The following is a 23,547-nucleotide window of genomic DNA, read 5'->3' as shown; positions in this document are numbered from 1 at the left end:
TGCTCCTTTGTTCAGACAACTTTATTATCATTTTAGCGAGCCTATAAAAAGTCAACAATAAATAATAAAGACATGCCTTCCAAATTATTGTCTTGACATAGAAACAGAGTTAAAAGAAGAAATAAGTAATGATATTTTAAGTAGCAAAAACGCATTTTTTTTTTCTATTTGCATTTTCTTACCTTAATCCAGCCAGAGTCACTTGGGCTGGGGAGGGGATTAGTAATAGACATGGAAGAAATATTAAATCCAAGGATGCGACTGATTTTTCCTAATATTACAGCTTGTCCAAGAGAACAAGCAGTTTCCTGGAGTTCAGATATTTGCACCTGACCTGTGGGGAAACAGTATTATGACATTTGGATTATAAAAGTATAGAATTGTGAGAACACATGAGAGTTTTTCACTTTAGCTTTCTTTGCATTGCTCCAACACATTATAGAAGTCCAAGGCTTTCTAATCTTACCTGAGCAAAACACAACAGTCATGTTAATGAGGATAGGAAAATGAAGAACTCAGGAGAATATATTTTAAGTTTGAATTAAATGAAAAACAAAGGTAGATAAAACAGATACAAGAAAAATGAATGAAAACATAGTGGAAGAATATATGTCTCTAAATTTAAAACTTTCTCAAGTCAATCTTTGTTTACCAATGTAGCATTATCATGCATTTCTATCGTGTGTCATTTTAAAAAATAAGAGTTTTAATTTTGGAATGGAAGGATAGTTAGAATCTATCATATTATGAGTATGTATTAATGTATTAGTTGCTAAAGTTATTGAGTTACTAACCAGTTGTTACTTGCTTTGAACATTTGACAATTTTCAGTTACTTTTAACATTACATATAGTTTCTGTTCCCTTTTTCTAGCATGGCAGGTCTGGGATTTCCTCTTAAACCTTCTGCCCCTATATTGGTCCTTACCTTAAAAAGTGATACCTTGATGCATCATATTCCTTTTTTCAGAAGCCTGGTAGTTTTGCTAAATCCTTGCTCCTTCAACTCTCCACTGTACCACATCTAATTCATTATCAATTTCTAACACTCTCTGTCCCTGCTGTTAAAATCCTAGTTAAAGCCACATCAGCAGGATTATTAAAACCACTTTTAAACTGGCTCTGTGGAGTCAGACTGGTATTTTAAGAAACAACTGTAAACCAGGATAATATTTTAGTGTATTGCAGGCCTTGCTAACCCCTTGTACTTTCTATATCCAGAATCATGCCTTGAGGACTCAAATCACTGAGTTTCTTCCATTCTTGGTAAGCCATAAAAGCTCAGAGTGATCAGGAAGAAGGAGGTAACGTCTTGGGCCAGCAGGTATGACATGACACTGTGAACTCCACAGTCCTAAGGCATTTCAGTCCTTTTCAGTTTAAAAGGTCACTTTTGGATGATGCGGACTCTTTTGGGAAAAGGCTCAGTCTTTCAGATTCCTCCCTTTCCTCATACTCCCTCCAGAAACAGCCTTCTCCAAGAAGGCACCCCAAGCCTGAGGGCTTGTTTATCTAGCTGTAGCAGTAATAGTTCATGTCTGTGCACTACTATTACTACTTTGTCTTCACTGGATTTTGGCACAGAATGGCAGGACTGATCCGGTCTGCACTAACAGGTTCTTGCTGACTGTTAGACATGTGATGGCACTCCTTTCTGCTGATTGCCTCGAGAAACCAAAGACCTTAATTTGAAGGCTTCTTATTCCTGACTCCAGGACTCTGCTCAGAAATGCCTTAATATATAGGTGACCCCTTTGTAGGTCATCTGTGAATTTCTGGATATCCTAATACTATATAAAAGCTACAAGGTGCTGGGAGAACAACCACATGAACATCTTTCTTGGCACTTCTCAACATTTTGTTGTGATTCACCAAGTTGTAGGGTTCTCCTTCAGACTTGAAACCCTATCCCAGTCTATGTTTGGAAAACATGCCATTAGCCTGTCCCTCCCACCATCCCTAACTTCCACATTCTTCAATGGTTTTATACCTGTCTGGATATATCTAACAAGCTAAAACTGCTTTAAGTGTATGGGCTTAGGAGGGATTATATCTGGAAATGTATGTCACATGTAGAAAATAAATCCCAGTTTCTTTGGATATCTAGTGGCTAGTGTGATAATTTTGGACCTCATGACATGTAAGGCTCACAAGGGATTTCTAAGAGTAGGTGAGTAATCTGTATGTGTGCCATGGGCCCTCTACAACTCCTAGACTAAAGTAACAGGCAAAGTCATGCTAAGTCCAAACCCTGAGCCTGTAAGTCCAAGTGAGTACAGAACTGATGAAGAAAAGTTAACTATGACTCTGGGCAGAGAACATCATGGGAGATCTGGTTGCAACACAAGCCTGTGCTTCCTACACTTTTCCAACCAAGAGTTTATAAACACCTCCCTCCACACAGGCAAGCCTTCCCACAGACGTATCCCCCAGTGGAAGAAACTTCTGTCTGCTTAGCTGGTAGAATTCCAGAGTGAGAATGTAGTAGATGCATAGGGTCAATGCCTAGAAACAAACTTCCTGGGAAAATGAGTGAAGATCGCTAGTGGCATAAAGTGAGAGCTTCACCTGGTACCCAGGTTTACACAGAGCCAGGGGGTATAAGAATAAAGTGACTGAACACAGGTAGATAGGGTAGATCCAAACTTAGTGGAACTGCAGTATATACAAGTCTGGAGGCTCTCTTTAGGAAAAGGAATGCAGAAAAATCGTACTTTTGTAGTGTTCACAGTAACATTCAATGATTTGACCACATTATGAAGACCTCTCCTAGGGCACTGAAAGTGAAAGCGCCTCCCAGAACTTGTATCAGTGAGGGGGCTTATAGCTTAAGCTTCATTAGCTGGATGGTAGATCTTCCTCTGACAGATACCTGCCTCTCCTATTCTTGGGAAGGGGTAGGTCAGAGTACTTGTGCTTGACCACTGAAGACAAAGGCATGATTGCAGATTAGCAGCAGGGGATGCTATTGCTTGTCAGAAGACCAGGAAAGTTCAGTAGCACCTCAAGAGATGCATATGTAGAACAGAGAAGATGACCCACTCTGTAGCAGAGGCTGTGAAGACAAGACCATAACATGAAGACAGAGGCCAGGACAGCCCGTTAGTATTCAGACCCCAACTTGAAAGGAGCAGATGGAAAGAAAGAAAATTTGAAGAGCTGAACATTTACCCAAGTGCCTAAACTGAGTTGTCCTAAGGAAATGATTTAAGCTGGCAGAGATATCTCTGATGGGACAGTTGAGCTTATCTTTTATCTTTGATAAAAAATAGGAAGTGAGGGACAGAGGGAGGGGATGATGGCTGGTGAGGATGATTAGCTCAATCATAGGAAATAAAGACAGATTATGTTTTTGCACATCTGCCCTTGCTAGAGTGAATCTGTGACTTTACTGTGGGAAGTCTAATCCACCGCGCCAATGCTCAGAATATCCAAGAATATCTCCTCTTTTTCTTAAGAAAACATCCACAGTCCTCCTTTTAACTTCCAAAGCTCTCCGTGTCTAGCACCTGTCTACCCCTCGGCTTCACCTCCAGCTGCTTCTCCTTCCTGGCTCCTTCTACTCCAGAGCAATTGGACCTGTTTCCTCTCTTCAAATGCACCAAACTCTCACCAGCAATTTCCACAGCCTTGACCACCTTTTCCTCTGTCTTTTCATTAACTATTTTCATCCTTAATCCCTTATCTATAAGGTCACTTGCTTAGGTAGGTCTTCCCAGATCTTTTTATATTAGGTCAAATTCTTTTGTTGAATATACTAATCACCACAATAACAAAAATAGAGGCTCATATTCCTTCCAATTCCAAAAGAGTTTCATATTATAGGAGCAAAGAAGGAAAAAGGGTCTCTAGGTGCTTAGAGGGTTCAGGATGTGGGGTTGATGAGGCCTGGCTCATCAGGCCCTGATCAGGTTATTTATGGATGTAGATTTGGTAATTACATTCTTCCCTCTCAAACACCTGTTATTCATACCTGTGGTGCCATTGTTTAAGAACTGAATAGGAGGGTCTCCAATCTCTATTTCAATTATAAATCCCATGGATCTCTTCCTCCGCAGACTCTTCTCTCTTATCATTTTGCTGATACGGATTTTGTCACTTGGTATCTTTAGAAACAAGGCAAGATTTCTAACAAGATTGTGAGAGGTATAAAAGTCATCTTCTGTTACAGCAGGTAATTGGAAAGAAACAAATATCACTGTGGCGGTGTGGATTTCAACAGGTATAGTTCCTTTAACCAAAAGATAAAGCAGCTGGTAGGTTCTATCAAAGTAGTTTTCACCAAGGACAATGGAATCCAGGTTAGGAAGGAATTGGTCTATGAAGGAAAAAAGCCAGAACAGCACAGCTAAGTGTTTTATATGATCATAGTCAACATGCATTACTTAATGTTTGTTTGAATTTAGAAAATACCCCAAAATTCAACTTTATCATTGTTTCATAAGAAAGCATACCTATTAAAAACCAAAACACTTACAGAACTGACTTGAGAAATTGAAGCCACTCCTCTAAAAATACCACAAACCATCAATACACATTAAGTTTGTTTTAAAAAATAATCAGCTATATAGACACAGTATAAATGAGAAACAAATTGAGTTATGGTCCCAGGAGCCTATACTGTACTTGAAACACTATTCACATGCTCATAGTTTTAAAGCCTTGACTGAAGGCATTTGGTAATTTCAAAATATAAATTTAACTTTACTAGCCATCTAATTTATGCAGTGCTATATGCCAACTCTTAAAAGAGCATTTACAATTCAGTGTTTCTATTTTAACTAAGGACAAAACTGTGTAATAAAAATGAAGTATATATTAAAACATCTCAGAAGAATCTTATACCAACTAAACCGGCTTACATTTCAGCCTGAAAAATCTTTAGTTAATGCAAAACAAATTCTGCTAGGGAACTGAATTTTACAAAAGTGATTGAGATCATTATAATAAATGAATATATATATCATTTTTATGGCAGAGTATCAACAATGCCTAAGAGCTAATAAATCCACTAACACATATTGAGCCCAGACAAATGCTGAATTGTGTAATAGTGGTGGAATGACATATGCAGCTTCTTACCACATTTCACTGTGAGACTCTCTAGGAAAAATAAAATTTTAGGAAGAATAGGGATTTCACAGTAATGAAAGGAGCAGAGACCAAGATAATAAAACATTTGGGAAACCTCCAGAATATGTACAGGTTCATAACAAAGAGATATTATTTTGCATTCCAAATGCCAAAGCAAAAGTTCACTTGAAAGCAACACTGTTTCACAAAAATACCACCACCTCTACCGTAACACATATATTTATCTGTAAATATAAATAGGGCAGCGGTGGAATTGTTCTCCAGCTCTTCAGCACCTGCATAATCAAATCTTTACATTACGTTATGCCTATGGAGAACAAAATAATATCCCTGTGTTATGGGATCTATACATATTTTGGGGTTTTAAAAATGTTTTTTTATTATCTGCTCTGCTTTTCTCATTACTGTAAAATTCCTTCCTCTTTCTAAAATTTTAATTTCTTTTTTCTAATGAGCCTCACAACGAAATGTGGTAGGAAGCTAAATGTCTTATTCCACTACTAATTACACAATTCAGCATTTATCTGGGCTTAATATGTGTTAATGGAACGATCTGCCTATGAAGGTAGCTTCTACTTTCCGGGCTCTGAATGACATAGTGCCCAGTACCATATGTGTTATTTGAAAAGAGTGAAAATGTTATTAAAATTAAGCTATAAATGTCATTTTATTCATGACAGTTATTTATATATAAAAAGTAGTAATGCTGATTCTCTTAATTTAAAAGGAGGCAATATAGCATAATGGTTAAGTGCATGGGTTTGAGAGCTAGACTGCTTTTGAGTCTTTGCTGTGTGCCATACAAGCTTGAGACTCCTATGGACTGGATTGTGTCCCCAGATTCCACCTGTTGAAGCCCTAACCTTCAAGATGATGATATTTGGAGATGAGAGCCTTTGGGAGGAAATAGGGTTTAGATGCAATTGTGAAGGGGGAGACCTCATGATGGAATTAGTGCCCTTATAAAAACAGACACCAGAGAGGTTGCTTGCACTCTCTCAGCCATGTGAGGACACAGGAAGAAAGTGGCCATCTGCAAACCAAGCAAAGAACCCTCAGCAGAACATGACCATGTGGCACCCTGATCTCAGACTTTCAGAGATCCAGAGAAAATAAATTTCTGTTGCTTGAGCCATTCAATCTGTGGTATTTTGTTATGACAGACTGAACTAAGACCACTGTCTTGCCAAATTACCTCCTATGCTTCAATTTGCTCATCTGTGCTTACCTCATAGAGTTAGTATGGTGTAGTAACAGTGAGTTATATATGAAGCATGTATACCAGTGCCTGACATATAGTAATGTCTCTGGAAACATTCATGTTTATTAGCATTCATGTTATTAGTAGGAATCAGACTTATTCTATAAATGGTACAGCATACAGATTACCCATTCATACTCTCAAGTCTAGCTTATATTATGATCTACTACACACAGCCATATAATGGTTAGGTAAGATTGTGGATCACATCAAAATATGAGGATAAGTAGCCATGTGAAATGGAATGTTTACTATTGGCCTCATTAGAACCCTGTTCAACAAAAAGACTTACATAAGCAGAGATAAATCCTGGTTTTACAAATATCAGTTAATGAATAAGTTTATTCTCTTCCATATGTTTCATTTAAATCAAGAGTTAATTTTTATCATATTTACTTCACAGCCTTTAGTTGATGTTATACTAGCTTTCTTAGCAATAATTCTTATGACTGCCAATTAATTTAGGCTCTAACCTCTATGAAATAGAAGTAAAGCCAAGATAAGGTGAAAATTTTAAGCAAAATCTCTTCTGGACATAGGAATGACTGATCTCAATGTATGTAGAATGAAAGCTTTCTTAGGAAGCAAAAAATGTCCATGATAAACAAAAACTCATATATGCATGTACACAGATAAGAAAGTTCCATCTGGAGTGATCTTTCAGGACGCTCATGTTACAAAGAAACACCTCTTAGTATTTGGTGGACTGTGGCTAAAAACTTATTTTCTTTTGTGTCATCAATAGATAAGAAATTAACAACATTAATAATAAGACATTTAAAATGTTATAAATAAGTACACAACCATGTGTACTGCTCTTTGCTGAGAAAATACCTTTGTACAGAAGTGTATTAAGTTCACAGTGTTTCTGCTGGGCATTCCATATTGTATTTTTTGGACAGACCAATGAGTTGTTCACATAGACATCCAAACGTTGAAGTGTGGAAAAGAAAATTCCTACTAGAACAGCCTATTTAAGAAAAAAGGTAGTTTTGTTTTAAGAAAGCAACAAAGTAGAATATCTAGAATTTAGCACTTAAACTGTCCTTCAATTATGTATTCTTTCTGCGAAATATTAAAACTAAGTTTTATGGATTTGGGATAAGTGATGAACTAAATTTTTAAAACGAGCTTACATTCAACCATTCATACAGATAGTACAACTCAACCCCTAATTGACGATTGTCAGTAGAAAAGTATAATCAGAGAAATTATTAGAGGAGTATCTCTAAGTTTTAAAAAATGGCTCATTTAAAAGACAACAAAGTACAAAACAGGCTTTCAATACCAGGAGCAGGGAAAGGGGACTTAGCAGTGCTCTGCATAATGTAACCACACAAAATTAGATACTTAAGGTTAGGGGAAAAATTGCTTGTCTCTGAGAAAAATTTGGTAGAAAGACTAATAAAACTCAGTCAAACCAACTGTCCTCTCTGATTCAATTTTATTCATTTTCCATGTTTATATTGCTTACATTTCATGTTATCAGCTATGATCATAAAGAGACTGGTTTTCCAAGAGCAGGGAAGGATTAATAGAGTTTAATAAGCTATACATAGTTTTGGAATCTTCTTTTGATATTGTCTTCAGAGGCTCAGAATATTAACAGTCACATTAGTTTGTAGTCACCATTCTCATTTTTAGAGTTAGAATATTCTCTTCTAATTTTTTGAAAAAGAAAAATTGAGTTTCTATTTTAGCCATCCAATATTCTAAGTGCTGGTAAGAGCCACTGCCTTTTTTGAGCTTATATTCAAGAGTGAGAAAAGATTAAAAAAAATAGTAGAAATAATAAAAGGTAAAGTATAAAACATGTTAAATGGTGATGACTCCCATGGAAAAAAAAAAGGTAAATCAGGGTACAAGTAACTTGGGAGAGCCAAGCAAAGGGGGGTGATCTTAGAGGCCTATTGAGAAAGTGAAATCTGAGAAGATGGAAACTTTAGCCACTTAGAGTAGAATGTTTTAGGCTGAGGCAACATCAGAAACATAGGCCCAGGGGGTAGCATGTTTGGTGTCCTTAGGAACAGCAAGGAGCTGAGTGGGGCTGGAAGAATAGAAGAAGCCAGAGTTCAGGGATGGGAGAGATTCCCATAGGGCCTCGCAGGCCATGGTGAGGATTCTGACTTTGACAGAGACCAATAGGGAAATTGTTACAGCGTTTGGGGCATGGAAGAGATGTGATCTAACATATTCTCAAGGTATCTGGCTACTAAGTTGAGAATAGACTTTAGAAGGGCATAGGTGGAAATAAAGAGAGGAATTGGGAGGCAATTACCATGGTCCAGGAAAGGCTCAACCAGGACAGTAGCAGTGGAGGTGGTGAGAAGTGGGCAGATTCTGGTATTTTGAAGAGGAACTCAAAAGAATTTGCACATGGATTGGATGAGAAATGTGAGCAAAAGAGAGGAGTCAAGAGTGGTTCCAAGGTTTTGTGTGGAGCGAAGGGATGGAACTGCTGCCGCCTGGAAAGGGGCAGGCACCTCCTTTCCTTACTCCTTTCTCTGTTTCACCTATCAGCATCCTTTCTTCACATTAAAACGCCCTGGGAGTTTGAAGTCTCATATTCTTAGACAAGAGAAAATCTAAATTATGACATTGCTGCTTCAACTCATACTCTTTTCCCATTATATATAAATTTAACGATCCTGGCTGAGTTCAGTTTCTAGCAAAGACTTGACATTATTGAAGATATTTAAAATAAAATGCTGCAATCTCTGCATTCCAAAAGTGTACTTCAGACATATATAACATATATAATGTATCATAGCAGCATGGAAGAATAAGTATATAATTCCAAGTGATCAGTTTTGGATGTACCCTATTTTTATGTAAAAATTCAGGTTTGCTTTCTAATCATGCAAATCATAGGCATCACTGTCATGCCTCAAGTAAGGAGCACCAGAATCAAGTGCATCTGGCAAGGGGATGGTGGTGATGCTTGGTACTTTTATCTTCAGGCTGATGGAAACTGTCCAGGTTAATAATAATTTCAGTGATACCCTGATGCATCCTTGGAAATGAGCTGTAAGGCTGACAATGTGAGAGAGAACAGGGTAGGAGATACTAGTTTTAGCAGATAGAGATAATATGCAAATAATCAACAGTTATAACTCTTAAGACATCCTGCCCTACCTTGTTATGGTCAACATTAAGCAACATCAGTCGAAGATTCTGTGGACTAGTGCCAGTGAAGTAAATTTCATAAGATTTGTTCAGGGCCACAATACTGTGAAACAGGGACAGCCTTCTCTGGCATGTATATCCAGCACACCAGCCATGATCCTGTGGGCCTAAATTCATGCAAAATGAAAGCACATGTTCCAGTAGCATGCATTAGTATAATATATGAAACTTAATTGTATTAAAAATAAATTACAGTGATCAGATTCAAATGCAAGTTCAGCATTTATACTTATTACCTATCCACTGTTACCCAGCTAGCTAAGCTATTTCTCAAATCTTGGCTCAAAAGGGAAGGAAGGGAAGAAACTTATTCCTATCATTCTTACTTTTACACTGGCCAGGGTAAGAAGGGTACGTTAATATGTTAATAAGAATTTGTACTGGAAGGTCACTGAGAGAAATTGATTTGCATCTATCTTGACTTTAATGATAATATTCAAGCCTCGGCCACATGGTGAGGAAGAAAATGCTTGATCATTTCTCCTCTCTACCAAATATAAGCTTGAGTGGGATATGAAGTTTCTCAGGCTCTTTGTTAGGAAATGTGCTGCAACAGAGTTAATTTGTTAACAATAGGCTCTGTACCTGGAAAACATGGACATTTGAATGTCTGAACCATTGATTCATAGTTTGTTTTTTCACTCATTTTTAAAAATTAGTTAATTTATAAATTCAACAAACACATTTGTCTAATCAAGTCATTAATCTTCCTCCATTTTAATTTTAATTTAAGAAATTTTTATTGAAGACTGTGACTACAGGTACTATTAGAGTGTTGACTTCGTTAATGAACTGAAGCCACCTAAGAAATAACACTCTATCAAACCCTCTAGAAAGCCAAGAGATAATGAATGCTTTTCTACCTGAATCCAAACATTTTCTGAGCAGGTTTAAAATGACTTTCATAAAAAACTTCTCTATTTCACTTAGTTTTAAAGTGGCCGAGATTATACATACATAAACATTGAGTGAAATATGGAAAGATGAATTTTATTGATGTATTTATTCATTAGGTTTGCTGAATTTCCTAGCTTACATGGAAGCATTATCAATATTTATAAATAAACTTCAATCAAATTTTAAAACAATATAAACTTCTAAAGCTATATAGAGCCTAACCTTTTCCTTAGCATATAAAATATAAATCCTACTTTTAAATACACCTTCTTTGTGGGTTTTGAAAACAAACATAAAGAAATATCTATGTATAACATAAATATTTAAATATAACATAAATATAACATAAATTTAATATAACATAAATATTTAAAGTGACAAAAAGTCATTCTTAATATTAATATTCAAAAGAAAACTTCAGTAGTATTCTGTAACTTTTATCTTGAGGAATTTTTTCCCCATCTAGTATAGTGCATCCCAAGCTTCAGTGATTCTTCTAATACCTTCATGATTTTTCTGTGCTGCTATCATTTACATAAGACTTCTTTAAATTGATATTCACTTTTTAAAATTTAAATTCATATTGAAGAAATATGTCTTGTCACTACTGTAAATGGAAAACTTTTATGCTTGCCAGAAAAGAGAAATAAAAAAATAAAACCATGAAAGCTTTCTCCACCGTATAAAACAGAGCAATTTGAAAACATTGCCTCAATTACTCCATTATTCATTGACAGTTTTAAAATTGTTCTCATGATCTCTGCTTTGTAAAATCCAAAAAGCAGCATCTGAAATTGGGTTGACCACAGGTCACAGAAACCAGGCATAGCACACACTGTGGTGGGAGAAGTGAAGAGAGCCCTAAAATTATGAAACTTTGGAATACTCCTGATTTAGTTCATTCTATTCTTATAAACAAGTTTTTTTTTTTTTTTTAAATTTCATTGCACTTTAGGTTTGGGGGTACATGTGAAGAACATGCAAGATTGTTGCATAGGCACACACGTGGCAGTGTGATCTGCTGCCTTCCTCCCCATCATAAGTTTTTAAAGCATTTATAATTTTGTTGGATATAGCTATTTTATTGAATTCTAGAATATTTTAGTACATGATATGACACTACAAGGGCACAGAAATCCAACTAATCCAAGCTATGTGCACTTTCAGCACATAAAAGAAATCTAATCCTGTTTAGGGATGAAGTTTTGAGCCCCTGGTGTCATTTCAGGGATATACAATGAATCCCTGTCCTGTGTTTTCAGTACCTTTTAGAAATTCATCTTAGTCATTCCAAAAGGATTGTTGTCCTAAGCTAGTCTGCATCCTCATGGAGACCATTACCTTCCTTCTCTGCTATAGCCTCCTCCTAAGACCAGAATGGAAGAAACCTGACTCTGGAGCTTGACCAGATTGGTCTTGACAATCAAAGGAATCAGAAATGAAAACACGTTGATGGCAAGGTAAGTCTTCCAAAGATTCATGAGAATAAAAATGAACATACTGAGAATACTGCTTGTCAAGTATTCCAAATAACACATTATCAACTTATAATATACATTAGGCAAATTGTATGTTTTGGAGATACTTGGACCCATTTTTTCTTCAAAATATTTATACCACCTTATCAATAAAGGTATGAAGATCGCTCCACAAATATCTTGTCTCCTTCTTGCTTTCCTCTCCATCCCTCTTCCCCTCCTTCTTCCTTTTATTTCAATGGCCAATGACCAATTTTAAATAACTGTTCTTGCTTTCCTGGATGAGATACTGCAACATCAAGTCTTTCTCCTGCACATTGCTCATTTTTTTTAATTTTTATTTTTTATTTTTATTTTTTATGAGATGGAGTTTCACTCTTGTTGCCCAGGCTGGCGTGCAACGGTGAATCTCGGCTCACCGCAACCTCCACCTTCTGGGTTCAAGCGATTCTCCTGCCTCAGCCTCTTGGGTAGCTGGGATTACAGGCCCAGCTAATTTTGTATTTTTAGTTGAGATGGGGTTTCTCCATATTGGTCAAGCTGATCATGAACTCCCGACCTCAGGTGATCTGCCCACCTCGGCCTCCCAAAGTTCTGGGATTACAGGTGTGAGCCATGAGATGGCTTCATGCATCTAATAACAAGTGAATGTTTTTAAGAACTCTAGTTTACACTTATTAAATACCTACCATTAAGGAGATCTACATAACCATTGCCCATTATAGCCACTGGGGAAATTCTTCGAGTTTCTGTGTCAGGATCCAGACTTTCAATAACCATCAATGCATATTCCATCCCAAAGCACTGATAGCTCTGCCACTGCGGAATGTACTTACAGGTTGAATCTCTAATAATTCCTAGAAACATATGTATATACATTTTATCAATAATACAGAATCTGTTTGTAAAAACAAAATCCTCATAATATCTTTTTCTTGTTATGCAAGTTTAAGAAGTAGAAAATATAAGTTATTGGTTGAGTACATAAGTCATTAAAAACAAACACATACTTTGTTTCATGAGCTTAAGGCCTAACAACAGAATAATATCCAACAAACCTTTATGAGGTGCTTTCTCAGTGACAGGAATTTTACTTCCATTCAAGAATGTGAGCATCACCTTAGGGATTCTGTAGTCTCCAATTCCTAGTTGGCTGTTTCCATCCCATTCATATTCTGCTTGAGGTATCACAAAACCAGCATTCCCCAGAAAGGAGCCATCTATGTCTCTAAGAAAAGATTTCCTTTTGGCATCACAAACCATGTCCACACAATCAGATGGATTGACCTTACTGTGGAGAAAAGTTGAATGATTCAGTTCATTGTTTCTAGAGAGCAATATGAATATACTTGAATATTTGCTAAGAGGGTATCAAAAAAATTGATCTATTGAATTTTATTTCAGAGAGGTTTCAAAGCGGGACCAAGTAGCCTATGTAATTAGCATTGTAATGAGGTCTCCTTTTTCATTGAGTTGTTTTGGTCTATGATTATGAGTTCGTTAACACTTTAAAAGGACAAGTCATACCTGTGGGATATAAAATCAGAATTCCAGTTTTCTATTCTATCTATTGTTGAATGACAGATTTCTTATTTGTGCAGTGTTCAAAGTATACTAACATTGCTCCAGAGAGTAGGTGAATGATTATTGTTGTACAGGACATATAAAATCCATGTTGTTGGGAGGGAAGTCTTTATCATTATTTCCCTTCCTTCTTGTCTTTAAAAATTATGAAAGTATTGCTTACTATAAAATAACCTAAAGACTTATTAAAAGCCCAATCTCTTTCACCTTCCTATTCTAAGCCTTTAGGCTCATCACCGATTGCAGTTTAGTGTATATCCTTATAGACCTTTGTTTATGGATATAAGACTATACTTGGATTGTATTTATTATGCTACATATTTTAGTAACTCTTTTATAGATAAAAATAAGAGATAAGATAACCTTATCATGCAGTTCAAATGTAGATGGTATTTTGGCCTCATCCTGAATTATCTAAAGTGTTGATTGATTGTTCAACTGAAGTTCAACAATAATTAAAGGAATAAGTATTGGGCTGTCAGCAAAGCAAATTCAGATGACGTCAAACTATTTATGAAATACTGCATTTGTCTGAAGAGGTACCTACTTTTTTTTTGAGACAGGGTCTCTGTTGCCCAAGCTGGAGTGCAGTGGTGTGATAATAGCTGACTGCAGCCTCAACCTCCTGGGCTCAAGCACGCCTCCTGCCTCAGCCTTCTGAGTAGCTGGGACCGCAGGTACACACCACCACTCGCAGTTAATTTTTATTTTATTTTATTTTATTTATTTTATTTTATGTATTTTACCTTATATCAGGCCTATGTATAAATATTTTTGATTGTTCAGTAGTATCAACCAGTTTTATATTCTTCACATGGATTGGATGTTGTAAATCCTCATTTAAAGGGTTAGTAATAAATATAACATTAGTTTCCCCTGAACAAACATTCTTAAATCCAACAAATGTTGAACCTAAAACATAAATAATAGAAAAGTGATTATTTTCTCTAAAGAAAGTGGTAAAATCAGATTTATTTCATGCACATTTTGCCAAACACATCTTTTGTCACTACCAAAACAAGGAGCTCTTACCCGATATGGTAAATAAGTCTGCCACTCTTTGTGGTAGCCTGTTGCCTCCCAATATCCATATTACTGGGTAATGCTCTCCCACATTTTCTCTGGGATTGGCCATGTGACTTGGTTTGGCCAATGGGACGATACCAATCATGGCATAAACAGAGTTCTGGAGAGTGCTTGCATATTGGAGCTTGCTCTTTCTTAGTGCTCCAGGGAAACCCTTAGTGCTTAGTGCTTCTGTGACTTCCAACATGTGAGTAAGCCTGGGAAACATCACTCCTATCACCCCAGCTAATGGCCAGCACCAACTGTCAGCAGGCACCAACCACCAGAGATGGAAGCAAGGCTATCCTAGATTAACCAGCCCATAGCCATCCTGTAAACTGATGGTACCTAATAGACAAGCCTAGGTGAGACCAGCAGAAAAACCACCCAGCTGAACAAAGCCCAAATTGCCAATGTACAGAATCATGAGCTAAATGGTTGTTTATAGACTCTAAATTTGGGGGTGGGGGTTGTTTATTATGCAGCTAAGATAAATGAAACACTATTTTTCTCTTGTCTTCTTTGTATATATTACGTGGCTAAAAGATAAAACTGGCTAGATCCAAAAACTTAATCTCTATTGTACTTAAAAACCCAATAACTCTAAACAAAAAAGCAAAAGGTGACCTCTAAAATTCTTAAATCAGTTATGTTTTATCTATGGCCCTTCTTAATTATACTTTCTCCTAAGAAGAGTCCGTATACAGGAATATGAACCTGTGGATGAGTATTAATAAATTATCATAGTAGCAGATGGTGTTTGTGCCCTGCCTAGATCTCCTTTAATGGGCCAGTGCACCCAATCCCCACCTCCTCCTATAAAGTATTGGCTGCAAACCACTCATAGCTGCTGTCTTCTGTTTTTGTTTGTTTGTTTCTTTTTCTTTTTTTTTTTTTTTTTTTTTTTTTTTTTTTTTTTTTTTTTTTTTTTTGAGAGAGAGTCTTACTCTGTCACCAGGCTGGAGTTGCAGTGGTGTGATCATGGCTTACTACAACCTCTGCCTCCTGGGTTCAAGCAATTCTGCCTTAGCCTCTGAGTAGCTGAGATTGCAGATGCCTGCTACCACACCTGGCTAATTTTTGTATTTTTTCAGTAGAGATGGAGTTTCACCATATTGGCCAGGCTGGTCTCAAATTCCTGTCCTCAAGTGATCCACCCACCTCAGCCTCCCAAAGTACTGGGATTACAGGCATGAGCCACCACACATACCTGGCCAGCTGTTATCTTCTCTAAAGAATTACCCTGAGCTACTTGAGAGTTCCCTCACTTGGAAGATTATGTACTCCCCTCCACTACCACAAGTAGCCATGCCTGACTGACAAGAGATATGGAAGAACCTTTTGCCTCCATATGAGAAAAATATTTGGCACAATTTATACTTCACAGCTCTCTGAAGTATCAGGCAGAAGAAGTTGGACTTCAGTTGAGGTCATATCCTTGCTTAGCTCCTTCCTCTGCGCTATTCTAATACTTCTCTCACTCCCTTTCTCCTGGGAGCATACCTTCAATAAGCCACTTGTATAAGAATTCCATTAGTGCTTCTACTTCATTGATGCTTTGAAGAAAGAAAATGAAAGCTATGGTGGTCAATCACAAATTCAAAGCAAATTTCAGGATCTCAGTGTAAGATTAGCAGAACTTTACAACTTAAGAGATGGTTGTGTTCTGAGCCCTACCAAATCCCCAACATCAAAGCCAGGGCCCTGAGAGAAACAAAGTGGGATGCTAAGTTAGATGGAGATATATGGGAAGAGGCACCTGAACCTTGAAGTCTCAGAATGTGCTGAATTCTCTGGATGCCTATAAATGGTATTTCCTTCTTATTAAAGAGTAACTTCCTGCTCTACTTGCCTGAAATCATCAGGGACCTCAACAGAGCCTTACAAGACAAATCTCTTCTTCCACAGGACCTGTTCCAAGGGAATTATACACTAGTATGGCCAGTTTTAATATGTTGCTGGAATGACTTTTAGAAGTTTGGAAATAGTGATGGCCTACATTAAGTAGAAATGCCCAAATTTCCATGACATGTTGTGAGAAAAATGTAGGTCAAAGGCTCAAAAATGAAATTTGGGTCGTACACAGGGTCATCTACTTTTTGTGGAGAGAATACCGATCCAAGATAAGGATAAATATGGACTCCTGGGTAGTGATGAGTGGCTTAACTGGTTGATAAGAGGCCTAGAAGTAAACTGGATGTTCAGGCAGATTCCTATCAAAATCCACTTAAATAATTTTTTACAATGAAATATTATTATCATCTATATATTCTTTATAGAAATTAATTGAGAAGATTTGTAGAAGACTATGTACTTGCCTGAGATGTCCAAAAGGCCACTGATGGCATTGTAACTCATGATCCCTGCATGGGGCTTTCGTGGTGCCATGTTATGAGCTGAAGCAAAGGTAGGCCAACAAATCCCACTTCTCCCACCTTTTACCAAAAAAAAAAAAAAAAAAGTTAATGAAAACTGAATATGCACTTATATGAACATCAACATTAAAGTTCCAAATTTTTCACCTGATGGAGATCTAGGACTCCGATGGGCAGCAGTGAGTTCAACATTGGGATCATCATTAGTTAGGATATCAGAGCAATTAAACCCAGGGCTACTTCCAACAATTAAGGAGCTCTGTTTAGAAACAAGCCAAATAATATAGCATTAATAATAGCTCTTACTAAAAGAAAACATGACAATGAATAATACTGAATTCTACTGTAGGAAAACACAAACTATAAATTCAAAAAGTGGATCATTCATTAAACAAAGATGAAAAAGATGTGATTGCTACCCCCAACTGGAGTGATGCTGAGAATGAGAGAGGTAAGAAAGACATGTAAATAATCATATACAATGACATGTTATGTTTCTGGGATGGAAACAGATCCAGGGAACAGTAGGAACAAAAAAGTGGAGGAAGTGTCATTACCACCTAAGTGGGCTCAGAAAAAACTTCATAGAGGAAGTGAAAATTTACCTATTGCAAGATTTGCAAGTGATAAGCAAGAAGAGGGAAGGAAAGGGAGGAGGAAAGATAAGAATGAACAGTTTGTAGGCAAAGGGCAGTGGGAGCAAGGCAGGGAGGGAGATGTGGGGGAAACAGAGATAGAAGTCAAGGAGATTATTCTTATTAGTGCTCCAGTAATTCTACCCTTTTCTGAGTTATTTTTTGTCTCAGTGATATGGCTGTATTAATCTCTTACCTTAATTTGTACTTTTTTATTGGAAATTTTGTGTGATATAGCAGCTGGCAAGTAAATCATTGGAAAAATCGCCATTCCATTGTCAACCAGGGTCACATTATAAATGTACACGTTCTCTGTGGTCTGCAATACAATTTGCAGGTTACATAATACTAAGGACAATCATAAAAGAAAACAAACAATCACCATCTTTAATATACTTACCTGAAAATAAATTCCATAATCCCAGCATGTCCAAATGGTAAATCCTTGTATAAGAGAACATCCAGGAAGGCCATCTTGGTTCATATAGATCCCATATAAACCTCCATGGGCTTCATTGTCAAACCACTTTTCCATAGGATTAAACTGGCCTTGGAAGGAAAGATAGAACCAGAGAATTAATATTACAATTCATGTCCTATAGTATTAATAAACATTATCAGTTAAAGTTAAAAAAAACTCTTTCGAAGTTACATATATAATTCTGATATCAGGTTTAATCTGATCAAATACTTTTATGGCTCTGCCATTTATGGTTCAATCTATTTAGTATTTTTCTTTAAATGTTTTCGAGATGGAGCCTCAATATGTTGCTTGAACTAGTTTCAAACTCAAGCCATCTTCCTGCCTTGGCCTCCTGAATAGCTGGGACTACAGGCATGCCTTACCTCACCCGGTTTATTCTATTAGCATTTGCTCTTGTCTATTTAGTATTTACTCTTGTCTAATTAGTCTCTTCACTGTTATTTGAAATAACTGTATACTCATTTCCAAAAGTTTAGTGTTAACACCCTTGCATTATTTTATCTGATTAAAGTAAACATTAATTATATTAGAAAGACCATGGGATTTAGATATAAATAAGCCTAAACTTGAAACACAGTGGTATAGCTTCTGTCTGTGAAATGCTTCCCCTGAACATCTTTCTATTGCTGTGTCCTTCTGGCCATTCCATTATCAAGCTAAATGTCACTTCCTTAAAAGACCTTCCCTGAATACCTGATTCAAAATAACAGCTCCGTCACTTTATATTGCAGTTAAAATTCCTTTCGCTTGATATTTTATTGTTAATTATTTGTTAATTATCCATCTCTTCTCTCCTAAGATGTAAGCTTAATGAGAGAAGACATTGTGCCTAGCTAATTCACCATCATTTCTTGGAACCTAAAATGTAGTAGAGAGATAGGTGCTCTTTAAATATTTTAACAGTTGGTGTATGCATCATCTTGGGAAAGTTGTTTAACCTTTTAGGACCTTAGTTTCCTCATATGTAAAATGTTTTCAATATTAATTCAGAATTGTTTCAAAATAAAATGAAATAACCCATATAAAGTGCCTAGCAAATACCTGCAACAAATGGCAACTGTACTCATTATTAATATGTAGAACAAAGTGGATTTTAATGAAAGTTTTACTTATGTCCAACTCAGTTCAATAACCTTAATAACTCCCTCCCCTAAACAGGCATGAATTGGGGTATTGCCTATAAAGAGCAGCACCACCTCCTAAATTGTGCTTAATTCCAGCTCTCCTGTTCAGGTTCCCTGGTATCTGTTTCCTTTTATCTTCTGTTGGTTTTCCCTTCTTCCTAGGCCTTTGGGTTTTACATTTTATTTATGATCTTCCTGGTTTTGATAATTTTCCTGCATAAGAAGATTTTTACATTTCTCTCCCTTAAAGTTACACAATATAGATGCATGAACAAGTGGGGTTTCACCCCTGAACCCAGTATATATCACTTTCCCCAGCTTTCCAGACTCTTTTCTGGGAGATGGGTCCAATAAATTGATGTACCATTATAGAAACGTAAACCCTTCATTCCTTTGTAATATTTCAAATTTCAGTTGCTGTAACTCCAAAATCTCCTTATAAATAGTCTCAATTATTTAGGAATAGCAACATAGTGAAAAATGCATTACATAGCATTATACATACTAGTAAATATTCATATTCAAAGATCATATTTTGATGTTGAAAAACCCATAAGGATAACTTTATTGAAGTTGTAAAGAAATTACATATTTAAAAATTTTAAGTCAAAGAAAAGCCACTGTAAGCTTTTGGGAACTAAAATATTTAACAAGAGCATGTATCAAGGAATCAGTTATGTTGACAAAGTAGTTTTTATTCCTTCAAAATGTATTTTGCACAAGAATAAAACCAGCTTAAGTGTAAAAATGTTTGCATTGACAGAAAAAAACGCTGATTCAAAAAATCTTAAAAATAAATAAATTTATTAACTAGTATATTTTTCAAAAGGTGAATTTTATGCTATATAAATCATACCAAATAAAGCTGTTAAAAAGTAACTATACTGATATTTGTTTTAAAATAAACTCTGGAAAGGACAAACATTTCTCAGAGAAAGTCCCATTTTCTTTAACTTCCTTTAAATTTCTTGAGTGGTAAAGTCTGCAGATTTATTATATATTTCACTTTTTTGATCTGGTAATAATTTAATATAGAGGTTATTTTAAAAGTATACAATTGTAAGTATGGAGTCCCCTTGTTCCCAATTCCTTTCTATGATTTTTATACTTTCAGTGTTTCCTTATGTAAATACAAATACCATATACATTCTTATTCCTTCCCTTTCTTCCACAAAACATATTTTATATGCATTATACCTAAAACAGCATTATATAAACTATTTAGCACTCTCAAGTTAGCACTTAGGAATAGTCTAGAGATTTCTTCATATCAATACATTGAGCTCTTCTGCCTTCTTCCTTAGAGTGGCCTACTGTTCCATTGTCTCACTTTATATAACTATTCTACCATTGTGGGACACAAGGTGGTTTTGGTTTTCTGCTGGTAAAGACAATGCTGTGATGAATAACCTTATTTATAAATAATTTTCTAGGTTTGTAAAGGCAACTCCTAGCTAGATTCATAGAAGTGGAAATGCCAAGTCAAAGGAAATGCATGTGTGATTTTGGTAGATGTCATGTTACCCTAAGTAGAGATTATATTGTTCTGTCCTTCAAACAGCAATGTGTAAATGTTTTGCTTTCCCTACACTACAGCCTTGCCAAAAGAGTAGATGTTCAGTTAGTTCTTTATTTTTACTAACCTAATATAGAGAAATCTATATTTGAGAAGTGTCTGTTCATGTTCGTTGACTTTTTGATCCATGCAGGTTTAACATATTGAATAGTGGGCATTCATTTTATTAAACCAGAAGTTAAAATAATGGCATATGTTGGGATGTATCTCCATAATAAATGCTGTTTTTGTAAAAATGATAGTAGGATGAGACACTTACTATACCAATACCAACAAAACCAAGAACTCAAGTTGCTGTTGGAATTTTGGGATCATAAGCTTGGGAAAATAAAGTTTTCCTTAGAAACCTATTCATTTTTTTTTGGATCCAATGTTATCTTGAAATAATTTATCTTGTTATTTCAGTGCCCGGAAGGAAAATATATTACATGTTGAAGTAACAAGCAATAATTATTTATTTCTAACAATTTTGGGCAAGTTATTTCCTAGTTTTAGCAATTCCTAGTTTAAAAGACTTACTTGGGCAAGGTTCACCATCAATACGGTATCCTGCTCTTGCAAAGCCAGCAACTACATTGTTCTGCAAAACTGTATTGGTCCCTCCATTTATCTAGCGCAACAATAAATAAATACTTTGCATCAGGCTAGTAAGCATTTATATACATTGAGAGTAAGCGTATGACAATATACTTATGAAAACCTTTAATTATAACAATATTTTCAAGAGAAAGAATTTATAATTTACCCCATTCAAACTTAATTACAAATGATGTATTGAAATTATACTAGGTTCTTGGTGTAAAACTATTACTAGGTACTATACCCTGGACTTCATTTAAAAACTACATTAAAGAGATTATTTCCTATTTCAGTCGTGAAATCCACTGAATGTGGTTTAAACTTTACAAGGCACAGGACAAATGCCAGTATTATAACAAGGTAACAAGAATGTTGACACTTTTTTCAGGAATTTGTGATCACTCAAAAAGTGATAAATATATATTTATATATTATACTTGTATATATGATTAATAAAAATATATACTTATATAAAAGTATACATAAATTCCTATATATATATATTTTTTTTTTTTTTTTTGAGACAGGGTCTCACTATGTTGCCCAGGTGGGTCTCAAACTCCTAAACTTCGCAATCTCCTTAACCTCCCAAGTAGCTAGGATTACAGGTGCAAGCTCTTTTTACAGGCTCTTTTTAGTTACACTTTGTTACCAATTTGATTGATTTGTTTAAAAAAAAAGGCAAGTAAGGCAATGAAAGTAGACCATAAGATTCAGTGGAGACATTGACTAGTTTACATAACATTTGCTGTAATCACAAAGTAGGTTAGCATGAGTGTTAGATAATTGCTAAACAATTTTATTTTTATAAGACAAGTCAAAGTGGCAAAAAATGGAAGCATAGAGCACACATTTTGTTCCTGCCTATGGCATCAGCAAAACAGTAAAGAATTGCAATCATATTAAACACACTTATTTTTAAAAATTCTGATAAAAATAGTCACATGAAATTCATAATGTTAATTAAGTACCTTTTCTTTCAAAAGCCATAGATAATTTTAAAGATTTGGAATTGACATTCGATATTTATAAATAGATGAAAAGAGAATATTTACCTCATAAATGTATACTAAATTTCAGCTTTCAAATTTTACCTTAAGGTAATAATTAGTAGTTGCAAGAAAGCAATACTCAGTCCTCATTGCATCTTTCAAAAAGAACTATTTTTAGTTTCTTTGGATTCTATGTCATAGGAAGATAAAATAGGAGAGAGCTATCTTCTCCACTTTCTCTTTTCTTGTTTGTAATCTTACTCTATATCTAAACAAACTTATTCTATATCTAAACAAACACCTATAGTAAATGAAAAAACTTCATGGGAACAAGAAGGCTCCAATTAGTAATATCAGATAAGTAAAATAACCTTGCATATACAATCATGACAATTTTAGATGAGAAAAGTATTTTAGAGACTCCATTGTCTATTTTCATTTTCAGAGAGGAAACTAAATCCAGAATTAAGTAGTAATCTGCCCAAAGCACTCAGTTGAGTAGCAGCAAAAGAGACTCTGTGCTGGAACTTGAAATAATGTTGGAGAAGAAAGGAGGTAAGAGAACTATTTAAACCAATGAACATCAACAGAAAGAAAAAATACCAATGGCTATCGAAAATTACATCATCTTTTTAAAAGTGCATTCACTCTTTTAGTTAGTGCATTTTATCCGATATTTTTTAATAACTGATATAATTAATTATAAATTATAATTTAGTAAAATTCTAAGTTTGTTCTCACTACCTCAATTGCTGCGTGCCAGAGAGTTGAACTTAAATCTTTTCTGTTCTGATAGGTTCCTGGCCAAACCGAAAGAGCAATCAAATTCCCTCGGACTCGGTTGGCATTCCCCCATATTCTTATGCCTGTTAAAAAAAAAAAAAAAGAAAAACAAAAGAAAATCCCCAAAATACATAAGTCAATTTGAAATGACTATTACGGGTAATGTGTTTAGATTTTTCCATAAAATTATTTTTCTACTTTAAGCCTGACAAATGATCATCTTAGATTTTTGAAGGAGTCCTCTGAACTCTTTGATAATGAACTCTACCTTTTTAATAAACGACCTGAATTGGAATCTTCTGGTGCGCTTGTTAATTATGTGGATTCACAGGGTTTATTGCAGATTTTATTTTACAAAGACATCCACAGCTTGTGTGTACATTCAACAAGTTTTTTATACTTTACACTGACAAAAATCAATATGATATATCTAAA

The 23,547-nt window shown here is 35.5% G+C and overlaps 1 protein-coding gene and 1 long non-coding RNA gene across 2 annotated transcripts in view; one reads left to right on the top strand and one right to left on the bottom strand.

The window, feature by feature from the left end:
- PKHD1L1 (PKHD1 like 1) overlaps positions 1–23,547 on the bottom strand; it is a 159,678-nt gene that overhangs the window by 17,060 nt on the left and 119,071 nt on the right. Inside the window, exons 62-74 of the mRNA XM_032252007.1 lie at positions 23,074–23,195; positions 21,278–21,368; positions 17,975–18,123; positions 17,771–17,893; positions 17,087–17,198; positions 16,883–16,999; positions 14,246–14,411; positions 12,974–13,206; positions 12,605–12,772; positions 9,490–9,647; positions 7,189–7,324; positions 3,973–4,317; positions 183–334 (exon numbers count right to left, since the gene is read on the bottom strand). Of these exons, the coding sequence (XP_032107898.1) occupies positions 183–334; positions 3,973–4,317; positions 7,189–7,324; positions 9,490–9,647; positions 12,605–12,772; positions 12,974–13,206; positions 14,246–14,411; positions 16,883–16,999; positions 17,087–17,198; positions 17,771–17,893; positions 17,975–18,123; positions 21,278–21,368; positions 23,074–23,195 (2,072 nt within the window). The remainder of the gene's footprint in view (positions 1–182; positions 335–3,972; positions 4,318–7,188; positions 7,325–9,489; positions 9,648–12,604; positions 12,773–12,973; positions 13,207–14,245; positions 14,412–16,882; positions 17,000–17,086; positions 17,199–17,770; positions 17,894–17,974; positions 18,124–21,277; positions 21,369–23,073; positions 23,196–23,547) is intronic.
- On the top strand, positions 11,485–23,200 carry LOC116532666. Its single transcript, XR_004260930.1, has 2 exons — positions 11,485–11,897; positions 23,126–23,200. It is a non-coding gene; the product is annotated as an uncharacterized LOC116532666 (long non-coding RNA).

Source organism: Sapajus apella, unplaced genomic scaffold (assembly GCF_009761245.1).
Source record: "Sapajus apella isolate SASKATOON/1434 unplaced genomic scaffold, GSC_monkey_1.0 scaffold3, whole genome shotgun sequence".
NCBI classification, from domain to species: domain Eukaryota; kingdom Metazoa; phylum Chordata; class Mammalia; order Primates; family Cebidae; genus Sapajus; species Sapajus apella.
This window is presented reverse-complemented; position numbering and strand designations above follow the sequence as displayed.